We start from the raw sequence: 11,948 nt of genomic DNA on the forward strand, positions 1-11,948 counted from the left end.
CGGGAACCCCTTTGGGGCTCTACACGCCCGCATAGTTCGCTTACCGCTTAATCCGCCGTTCAGGTATACACCACATATGAATACCACTATAAAGCAAAAAATGATGTCAGAATTTCTGCACGCCTTTTACAACCTCGATACTGTACTAAGATTTTATTCGGGAGTTACTGTTTTCAATTTAGTAATTTTAAAAAACTCTTCGGACAGATTTATTTTTGTTACAAAATGTTACCTTTACAGATTTATAGCTCTGCACACTGTAGAAAAATCTAGAAATACAGTTTTGTATATCGTAATAATATTAGTAGTTACCAGAGAGCTCTATAAAGTAGAGAAAAATCTGTAAATTTGAAAACTATAAACATAAATTTAAATTTCTCAAAAAATAAATTAAAAAATCTCAAAAGTTGCTACTTTTGGCTGATTTGTCTGAGGTCTCCGCTACCTCACTACGTCCCTCTAAAAGTCGCCACAGTTGGGAACACTGGGAGCAGACATCTAGGGTCTAGGTAAGGCGAAATGTAATCGCCAAACCGCGCTTCAGGAAGGCGGAAAAATTTAAAATTTAAAAATATAGTTTCTTGTGAACAGCAGTTTGGTCCCCCCTTCCAAGTGGGTCCTGTGCGGGTGCACCTGTTGCACCTGCCTAGTTACGGCTCTGGATGGGATATAGAAACGCAACATAAGTGTGATCTGCCAAGATGGGATGCAACTCGGGAAACTGGCACTGGTTTAGATATTAGACACATGAAGAAAACCCGGAAAATTCCACGCAGCCAGCCCATTAGTAAAGTGCGAACATGCGACTTCCGGAAGGGCTGGCCACGTGGAGTTTCTAGGTTTTCTCCGCTTCTGTAACGCCTAAGCAGAGGCCAGTTTCTCTTAAAAGACCTCCCGGAAGGCATTCCCCCTAAGCTGATCGCCCAAGTGTTGCGTTGCCATAACTTAAACAACGACGAAAGGAGAGGACCGCTTTATACCGAATATCCGATTTATCTGAAGCAAATTTATGAATTGGCAAAAATAAATGTCATTAAACATTTATTATTCCAATAAACAAGACCATTTTAAGCATTTGAAATCACTAGCCCAATTTCTTTAGACATATACTGACACAGACAATAGCGAATCCCGAAATCTTTAGAATGGCGTGCAGAAAAGAAATAATATGCCTTACAAAACTTTTTACTACTTGAGATACCAGACTTTATTCGGAAAACACCTCAGAAGAGAGTGAGCTACGCTCTGCGCACCTTAAATCCACTTCTTCATATAGAATAAAAATATTAGTAAAAATCTTATACATTGACAAAGAATGGATGGATAGACGAATTACACTGGAAATCTATAGTTCTGCGATTTGAAAATTGCAATCCAATGAGTAAAGCCCAGCTGTAGCCCTTGGGCATCTCTCTCTCTCTTCGTGTGCCATATCAGGTCATCCTGACGTCGGCGAACACCTGGCGCAGGTTAATTGGAGATTAGTTTTGTGCCAAGATGAATCCTGGGGAAGTTAGTACCAGAGTGGTTCCCCGTTGCCTTCTCTGGTGAGTCGATGTTACGCGAGGGGAGAAATGTCTTCCGGGAGATCTTTTAAGAATAACTGGTCCATGTTTAGGCGTTACAGACGTGGTTAAAACACGGAAAACGCCACGTGGCCAGCCCGTCCGAATGAGGCGCGAATCCACTACCGAACTCCCAGTGTTCAGGAACCGAACCGCTTGGCCACTGGTGGGCATACGCGCGCGTAATATGGGTCTGTCAATAAATAGCTTATCAATGATTTTAAAACTCGTAAGTTATTTAATTTACTATATATATATATATATATATATATATATATAATCTTATATTTGTGTAATAAAATTTTAGTTCATGTCATGCTATCATACTGTTATGTCTACGCAATTCTTTATATTTATTTAAAGAATATTGCATAATTTTGAAATAATTCATATCAGAATTATTGAAATAAGTTATTTATATAATATAATGTTATTTTTAAAAATGAAATTCATTCTTCTATTTTGTTGAGAAAACTGGTCAATAACTATTTCTATAGAATCAGAAAATTTATCTATCTGGTTTCTTTCCTTTAAATCAGCGGCAGCCAACCTTTGACCTCACGGACCACTATCACGAATTTTTTTTAAACGATACAAACATCTATAGAATAATTATCATAAAAGTTCCATTATACTTTATTTAATATGGAATTCAATTGTTTATTCAACTGAATTCCATATTCAAGTAACAAACTTCACACAATTATAACAAATTAGTGTGAAGTTTCTTGTTGCTTGTTTAAAATAAGTTTTATTTTTAACATCGTTTATAAACTTACATAATTAAAATTAGGTGCTAAAACTATATTATCGTTTTTAAGATCCCTTTTCAAATTATCTAGCATTTTTTTAATGTATCAGAACGAAACGGTAGGTTTTATCATTTTTTTGTTTTACATTGAATTCATACTTAAAAAACAATACCATCTCTTATTCTGTTAGGGTAACCGTTTAGTATGTTTTCTTTTCAGTTGTTTCTTGCCATTATTTCATTATAGTTCTGCACGTTTTCCTGATTTCTATAACAAAATTCTTTATATTTAACGGACAATACGATTTATAATGAATTATCTTAATACTATACGGTTTTTCATATTCCTGGAGTCAGGATTCGATTCTGGATCTTCCAGAGCAAAGCCACCTTAACCATCCGTCAATCGAGAACGAGTTATGATATGAGGTTGCTATAGTCTAGACAGTGGATTTTAGGCAAATGCCTAGTTTTTTCCTTGGCATATACATAGCTAAGATTTGTACTAACTACTACAGTGAACATTTCTTCGATAAACTTCTGGCCACTTTAGCAGACAACGCAGTTTGTGTAACTAAAGCCAAGGATATTTTCAATGACATGTTCCGAACGAGTTAGTGTACTGTACATCAAGTGTTATTTCACATTCAAGAGCAGTAATAGTATCTGCAATGAAAGTAGTGGGAAACCTATATATGAACAAATTGATCTCCACAACAGAGCAAACCAGAAACTGTGATGCACCAGGCACTGCTGCAAAAAACGTGAAGAAAGAGTTGAAAGAAGTGCTTTAAAAGAGACTTGGATTAAAGTGCTTGTTCGTTGTGGCTGATATTTTGGCAGGAAAGATGAGCAAAACTGAAAGTAAATTCCCAATTCATCTTTTTCCAAGGTTGAAATACTGTCCGTTATCTTCAGTAGATGTGGAATGCTCTTTCTCTGCATATAAATTAATTCTCACAGTCAGTGACAAACGTTGAAAATTTGGAAAAAGTGCTTGTAATATATTATGAAGCTAACTATGGGAAACACAGTGAATAAAAAATGTAAAGATAATTGTCTGTCTATTTTTGTGTTTGCATCATTCTGAATAAGTGCATTTTTGTTTGGAATACATATGTTAAATAAAAACTTCATTGTCCTGATAAGTACGTTACTTGTGCAAATTTTGACCGCCTTTTGTTTATTTTTTGTTTATAAAGCCTAAACAACGAATTTAAGAGCTTATTTTAAGCGCCTAAAAGGCCACTTTTAAGGGCTAGATGTCCGCTGTCTAGTGATCAGTTTAGTCCAGTGTTTCTCAACCTCTAACGAATCGTCGCCCCTTCAATAAAACCACTATGTAGTATCACCCCAGTCACTTCAAAATTCCAATGCCAAGGGCCAAGGCTAATGCCAAATTCATACTGCATTGAATAGACTAGTGACTAGTATAATGTTATTTGTTTAATTATTGTACGATATAACGAATAAAATATCTAATTATTCTTAATATAATGTTTTACTATATCACCCAGAAAATTGTTTTTCGCCCCCAAAATATAAATTGTTACTAATCGCCCCCTCAACATGGAAAAATGCCCACATGGGGGCAATATTGCCCCCCGTCGAGAAACACTGGTTTAATCTAATCCCTCCCAATGTATTTATATCGTGTAATAAATTGTAGTGCGAATTCGACAATAAAGCGTGTTATTAATATGTTATCTTATTAACCAGGAACAGGAATGAATGTCTCGAAAGATACGATATAGTTTATGGTAACTTTACGATATTGGAAAAATATTTTATATTTGCAAAACAATAAATTAGTAATGAGATTTTCTTATGACGACAGTAATGACATGCTTCCACAGTGGCTGCATAGCCAACTGGAGATTGTTATTGACATATTTTCGAAATTTTCTCGCATATGAAATGCAACCAAGTATTTAACTAAAAATGCTTCATATATGTTCATAGATATCGTAGAAAGAAGAAAGGTGACAAAAACTAAAAATAGAAGAGAACTAACAGAGCTAAGCGTAGATCGTTGGGCAGATTTCGATCCACGCTTAGCTCTGGCCCCTATTCAGGCGTTACAGACGTGGAGAAAACTCCAAACGGACAACCCGTGCAAACCCATGACCAAACTCCCAGTGTTTAGTGAACGGAACCACTTTTCTACTGGTGGGCCCTTGACCGTACTATGCCTAATTGTGCAGATTCCAAAATTCTCTTGATGTTTGTGGGGTGGCATTGAAGTCAGTCTTTAGCCAGTAATAAATAAATTTTTAATAATTAATGTGGATTTATTTCTATTGAGTATTTTAAGCTATTGTTTCTGCATAAATTCTGACTTTCCATTACCACTGGTGAAGTGGCATTGAAGTTGGTAACGTTTGGAGTAAACTCGTTCATTGCCATTGTTTACAATTTTTATAAGCTTTTATGATTAGTGCTTTAAAAATGCGTTCAAAATGTTATAGTAAATCTAATAGTAGAGATAAATGCATGATGTGTCACTCAATTATCATGGAAACTTTCTACAGTACTTTCTAGATTACTTTTCAACTTACCATAAAACCTTGGAAATTTAACCTGTTCATAAGTATTAACTGTATTTTCATATTCAAGAAACTTTGAAAAACTAACGATTAAATTTTGTGTGTGCAAGTCAAAAGAAAAAGTATGACACTGATCACATTGTAAATGACACTATTTCATAAGCATTCCAAAGTAGTTATTTATTCTGTCATTTCAGTAAAAATAATAGATAAACAATTTTAGAATGGAATTGAAAAAGGATAATGAGGATGATCTTTTGACCTGAAAGGTAAAAATATCAATTTAAAGTTTAACAAATTAAAAAGTTATTACAGAAAATTAAAAATAATTTACCATGCCAAATGACAGACTCTGTAATCACGATTGAATCCACCAATAGTTTCCATTTCTTCTGGTGTAAGTTCAAAATCGAACAGCTAGAGATAAATAATGTATACTTTAAATTCTATCACAATCTTTCTGTTAATAGTTATTAACAAACCTGAATATTAGAAATTATCCTTTCTTTGGTAACACTTTTAGGAATAACAATAACACCTCTTTGGACCTGAAAACGCAATAACACCTGCAAAGAAATGATGATATTTTAAAATTTGAAACTTCATTGAAAGAATGTATAGTAGTAAAATTAATTCTACCTGAGCAGAACTCTTATTATATTTTTTTGCAATTTCTTTAATTTTAGGTTCTTCTAATAATTGAGGATCATCTGGTTTAGCCCTAAGATTTAAAAACAAAAATCTTTTTTTAGAGTATTTCACGGATTATACATTTAGCAATTACAAAATTATAACTCAAAACAAAGATCTATATAATAAATGGTTTTCAAGTATTTTCAGATATTCTCTCTCTAATATGCTGACTGATAGATTCTAAAACTGAATATTTTAAAGGATTATTTTTATATACCTAGCAAAATAAAAATAAATTGAATTTTTTTTCTGTAAACTAGTGAATTTATTACTTTATAATCTTTTTGAATGTTAACAACTATTGTAAAATTTGTCCAAGAGGGGGCAGATCAGACTTTGAAGTTATGACCAACCAAGAAAACAATTGTATGAAAAATACTATGTGCATAGGGATTAATAAGCAATACTGTGAAGTCAATGGATTTAATAAATACAAAAAGGGAGGTTACTAAATGAATGCAACACAATTAAACAAAGTATTAATATTCAGTAATCTATGGTATAAGGAAATCAACAGTATGACAATAGTAATAAAACCACTCCTACATATTCTTTCATCTATTCATGATAGAAAACATCTCAAAGAATGCATTTAAAATAATAGATTTTGTTTATTTTTTATTACAGGTTGTATTGATTGAGAAATGAAAATAATCAACATCTAAGATTAATTCAAATTGTAATATATATTAAAATTAGGGAAATCCAAATTTAATAAATCACATTAACTACATCTGTTAACTACATTAGCATACTATATTTTGTTTTTTGAAATATATACATACATACATACTCACACATATATATCAAATAGAACAAAATTTTTATTTCTGAAACATATTTTTAAATTCTATCAATTTAATCTATAAATTTTATTACATGTAATATAATAAATAAATGAGACATTTTTTATACTGGTGATATTGACAGTCACTGGAATGGTATTTTTTAGGTAAAACGATTTCACTTTTTTTCTGGTGTAGTGTAAAAACAGAAAAAACATTTCAAAATATTAAAAAAAAAACAGTATCTAAATTCAAAATTACTCTAAAAAACATTAATTTCATAATATAAACAAAAAAAATGATAGTCATTGAAAATTTTATTTTAAATAATTAAAATGTCAATATTACATGAGTAATTAAAAACAAAATTATGCAATCAGATAGATGTAGGTTTAAAAAAAATTAATAAAATTATTGTGACATCACAATGCTGGGCCTCAATTTTTAATCATTTTCAATTTATTTAATTTAAAATATATGCTCTTGATTTTAGTACTGTCTTTCCCCTGTACATCATATTTTTCCTGATAACAATAGTTGTCTAACTCCATTCTGGAGAAAATTTTTTAATTGAAATAGCATGATTTTTAGTCCAGACTAAAAGTTCTTATATAGTTAATTAGGGTCTCTGGCTCCTAAGCTTCCCATATCTGGTCTCAACTTTTATCTATCTAATGCTGTTAGAAATTAATGAAGGACAGACAGGCACCAGTGAGAATTTATAGATCTGCAATTTGAAAATTGCAGCCCAATGAACTATCATCATCACAAATACATTGCACTTTTAATTTTTGTGAACTATCTCTACAGAAATAGTAGGAACTGCATGCCTATGAAATGTTCTAATAAAAATATAAATACATCTTCCACATCTTTCTAGAGAAAAATATATATTTTTAAAATAATTGTTAGATTAAATTAATTAATTAATAAATATAAAAATGCATACATTTCAATTATTAAGAATCCCACAAACAACTGTTTAAAAGTTCATTTAAAAGAATTTGAATATATTGAATAAATAAAATTGTCAGTGTCAACATTTTTCATATTAATTTGAATAAACTAAGATTCATTTTTATGTTATCTTGCAAAAAATAAATAAATTGCATTAATAATTTTGTATATTGCTAAATAAACTATAAAAATACTACAATATAAAAAGTGTTATGACTAAAATCAAACAATATCTAAAAGAATATTCAGAATAAATATAAACTTATATTATTTGTTATTCAATAAACAAAATAGAATAATAAAATATTACAGAATATTAGTAGTAATTATTATTATTATTTTTACAAAAAAGGATGTATAATTTGAAATATTTAAAAAGAAATAAACAAAACCTTACAAGACAAATATTTAATTGCTTCATTACATTTCAATTTATTTTAGTGAAATGTAATGAAAGTAATTAAATAAGAAATGCTTATTCAACAAAATTTGAAGGCAAAGTTATAACAAAGAAAAATATGAAATTTTACCAGGGACGATCTGGTGATCCTAAAGGACTGTAAGCTGTAACTTTTATGTCTAAACTTTTACAGAATTCCAATAACGGACATTGAGTTAGATATGGATGACATTCCACCTATAACATCATCAATATTCAGTGCACTATTTTTTTTTCTCATTCAATGCAAACAAAATTGATATTACCTGAAGCATTACTGGTTTTATTGTAGCATTAGAACAAATTCGTTTAATTTGAACACTGTTAAAATTAGAAAGGCCAATGGATCGAACTAGACCTTTCTTATGACATTCTTCCATTGCCTATAAAATGAAATTTAATAAACTATCAAAAAGCTATACAAATTTTTATTAGATATGTTTAGAATAATATAGAATGACTTTCAATATTAAAAAATATTATTATTATTAAACTAATTGAAAATATCATGTTTACTTGAATGTAAGACGGCTTTGAATCTAAGAGACAACTTAATTTCTACATGCTCACCCACAGTTTTGAAAAAAAAAAAAAAAAAAAAAAAGGATAATTTGAGAAATATTTATTGCACAGTGAAATAAATTATATTATATCAATGTTTTCCATGGTATCAAAGTTGGAAACAACTTTGCTTTCTATATTCTGGGCATCGAATCCAGCTAATGCTCATATTTCCACACACAATCATCCTCAATACCATTTAAATCATCAAAAATGTAACATTTCTTGAAAATACTGCACAACTTTTGGGATTTTCATCCAAATAATTATGATATTACTATAATAGACTAACAAGATTAAGCTAAGTTGATCTCTTAAATATTTGTTATTACAGATATTAGTGTAATAAAATTGTTAAAATGATACACTGAAATTAGTGATCTCTATTGACAGAAATAAGATGCATAGCACATAGAGGTTGCTAATTATGATGCTACATTGAATCTAAGATGCCATCAAATCTACAAGCTACCCTTTTTCCAGATATTTCCCTGAAAAAAGTCCATCTTACATTTGAGTAAATACAGTAAACTAATATAAAAGTATCTAAAAATTATAATCATACCTTCCAAGTTTCTAAGTAGTCAACATCACTGTATAGAAATTTGCCAGTTTCATCTTTTGGAAACAATTCACCACCTTCCTTTAATAAAAAATAAAATAATGAATCTTCTTTTTAAATTTTCATATATGTTTTATAACATTTAAAGCAATCCTTATATTAAGATAAAATGAATTACAGTGGGTGATCGGTTAACGAACAGATCAGACAACGATCAAATCGGATAACGAACACTTTCGCGAAAGATTTTTATGTTCGGACAACAAACACATGATCGGATAACGAACATCCCACAGAACAAACAAGTAGAAGCGACGTAAAATAACAAATACCAACTGGACTTTCCTTGTCTTTGGGCAACAATTCGAAACTTTTCGGAGTGTGGGAGACGTCGACATCGATGCTCAAGCCGGTATATACCATTCGGATAGTATTCCTCCGAACTTTAAAACTCTCCCTTATAATTCCAGCCTATTANTTTATTCTATTAGTAAAAAAAAAAATTAATTTCTATGGCAAGTTCGCACATTTCCTAGAATTTTAGGTTTTAACGAAAGTATCCTTCACCATTAAACTGTCATTAACGTTTGATAATGATTATTTTATCCTAGTTCAAATATTTCTTAAGTCTCGTGATTAATAATTTTGAACCAGATAAGAAAACAAGTATCTTCACCTACGCCCATTTTACCAACAACCTGTTTCATTGTTTTTTTTTCCATAAAAGGTAAATAATAAAAATTATAACAAAATTGTTTATAATATAAATAACGACTTGGCAAAGTCGCCGGTTAAATAATTTAAGCCGTAGAGTCGGTTACGGAAGAAACCAGCGAATATTTAATGGTAAGATCTCACTCACCATTCCCGATTGAGTCGGTGCCATGTTGCTTGTTCGAAAAGGTCAACGTACGTAACGCCACCTACCACACGAAAATGTTTATGCAATAAAAATTAAATAATTACATAACGTATCTTATATCGAACACGGTGGCAGTTACTTAACTTAAAAAATTTTTTAAAACAATAAAATTAATGTCATTGTTATCCACGTTATGTCAGTCACGTAGCCAGGGTAAACGAAAAACGATACGTCTAAATAAACAATGGCCGTACTGTGTTTCGATGTCGATGAACTATTCAAAAAAGATCAAAATGTATTTTATGCATCTTATAAACATTGTTATATAACACCATATTTTTGATATCGTACTATAATTATTACATGGATACACTCACGTAATTTTTGTTTTCCATATACAGGATTTTAAATTTTAATAATACATACAGTAGAGCAATGACTGATACTTTTAATTTTGCTCAGCGTATTTTGTTACTTTGACTTTTTTCTTATATTAGCGAGGTTGCGGTCGAAGTTTTCATCTCTAAAACGTGAACGTCGAACGTCGAGCGCCGCTTACAAGATAGCGGCGCTCGACGTTCGACGTTCACGTTTTAGAGATGAAAACTTCGACCGCAACCTCGCTAATAACTGGAAATGGTTACAAAATCCCGATAGACTGGTACGACCAAAAACTGAAATTATACAAATAATTTATCCACCACTAGCGATTATTAATAATTCCGGTATTTTTATAATACTTGATATGCTCACTGTTTAATGTTATACTTAATCAAACTAACCGGGTAAAGTAGGCCTACTAGTAGTATCTTTTATAAGATATCTCTTTGTTTTCTCGTTGTCGAATTTTCCTACAAAAATATAATTTCAATAAATTTATTAGTTCAATATTGTTTTCACTTCATTGTCAGGTACTGTACCTCTGAAGGAATGGTACAAATTGTAATGTATTAATAACATAAAAAAAATTTAATAACGTATCCGATTTTCTGAATAAATTTGCATTTGTAATGCCGTGAAACACCGTAGGTAAGTAATATTTTGAATAAAACAATAATTTTGCGCAAAATAAATAGCTGCAACATAGCCTTAAAGCTGTGTTGCAGCTACTGGTTCATTTACTGTAAGACTAATATTTTGAAAAATCATATTAATAATAAAGGATACGGATCTTTTTGCAAGAGATTAATTTAATGAAAAAACTATTGTTATAGATTACTAAGTTTTTGCGTCTTCACTGTTAAAATGAGGTAATAGCGATAGTATATTGCTATATTGTATAAAGATGCGATAGTTACTCATAATTCGTGTCTCGTGATTCCAGCTTTTTGAAAGAATTTCGAAATAACCAGAATCCTTTCTGTGGAAGAAATTCATATTTTTCTTCCTAGTCACTATTTTTGAAATCCAGTTGTAAGATGTCGAAAATAATACAAAAAATAAAGAACTGGATTTAAAACCTTAATTTTAAAAATATATATATTATTATGAAATATGTTATTTATGCTATATTTAATTTTATTCTTTTCTTTTTTTTTTTCTTCTTTCCGCTCTACAGACACTATTTTTTAATCATGCTTTTTGTGGGTTTGTCCAGGCTCGCAATTTCAGCGGCTCTATGGTGACAGACAAGCCCGATATATCAGGCACAGTTGCTAGCCAGTTCCAGTTGGAACCAAGAAAGAATGGAATGATGGGATCAGAACCGTAACTAGTCATTCCTGTGCCCTGTGCAAGAATTTGCATTTAGGCCCCTTAATTTATTTGGTTTTGGGAAAATAAAAAAACAAATACATTACAATAGATTTTTAATAAGATTTATTTTAATTGAATTTTTCTGGCTTTCATTTCAGTAAATTCATTAATTACACCTTCATAATTAATATTTTTGACAATGTTGCATTCTATTGAAATAATATAAATATTGGATAATCGTTCTTGTCCGATAGTTGATGTTAAATAATTTTTTATTAAGTTTAACTTGCTAAAACTTCTCTCGCACGAAGCAATAGAAACGGGAAGAGTTAGAAATATTCGAAGAGCGACATTGATATTTGGGTAAGACTCAATTAAACCAAAATCATAAAGAGCCTGTAGAATATTAAGCGGAGATACAGTTTCTATATTTTGTATGAGAGTCGTTACTGTAAAACTAAAACTTTCAATTTCACTTGTGAATTCGTACTTTTTTAAATCTTTGCTATATTTAATAGCGAGATCCGCAGCC

The 11,948-nt window shown here is 30.7% G+C and overlaps 2 protein-coding genes and 1 long non-coding RNA gene across 4 annotated transcripts in view; 1 reads left to right on the forward strand and 2 right to left on the reverse strand.

The window, feature by feature from the left end:
• Positions 1-9,847, reverse strand: part of LOC111640955 (5-aminolevulinate synthase, erythroid-specific, mitochondrial-like) — a 33,702-nt gene extending 23,855 nt beyond the window's left edge. Inside the window, exon 1 of the mRNA XM_023387048.1 lies at positions 9,722-9,847. Coding sequence (XP_023242816.1) covers positions 9,722-9,745 — 24 coding nt within the window. The 5' untranslated portion in view covers positions 9,746-9,847. The remainder of the gene's footprint in view (positions 1-9,721) is intronic.
• LOC111640960 overlaps positions 1-11,948 on the forward strand; it is an 83,106-nt gene that overhangs the window by 58,329 nt on the left and 12,829 nt on the right. The window lies entirely within an intron of this gene.
• Positions 5,017-11,948, reverse strand: part of LOC111640956 (aldose reductase-like) — a 19,644-nt gene continuing 12,712 nt past the window's right edge. For both annotated transcript variants that reach the window (XM_023387052.1, XM_023387053.1), the window contains exons 4-10: positions 8,863-8,940; positions 8,003-8,119; positions 7,828-7,934; positions 5,502-5,583; positions 5,345-5,428; positions 5,197-5,279; positions 5,017-5,124 (exon numbers count right to left, since the gene is read on the reverse strand). In XM_023387052.1, coding sequence (XP_023242820.1) covers positions 5,082-5,124; positions 5,197-5,279; positions 5,345-5,428; positions 5,502-5,583; positions 7,828-7,934; positions 8,003-8,119; positions 8,863-8,940 — 594 coding nt within the window. In that variant the 3' untranslated portion in view covers positions 5,017-5,081. The remainder of the gene's footprint in view (positions 5,125-5,196; positions 5,280-5,344; positions 5,429-5,501; positions 5,584-7,827; positions 7,935-8,002; positions 8,120-8,862; positions 8,941-11,948) is intronic.

Source organism: Centruroides sculpturatus, unplaced genomic scaffold (assembly GCF_000671375.1).
Source record: "Centruroides sculpturatus isolate CEXI.00-Female unplaced genomic scaffold, Cexi_2.0 scaffold1412, whole genome shotgun sequence".
Classification (NCBI taxonomy): domain Eukaryota; kingdom Metazoa; phylum Arthropoda; class Arachnida; order Scorpiones; family Buthidae; genus Centruroides; species Centruroides sculpturatus.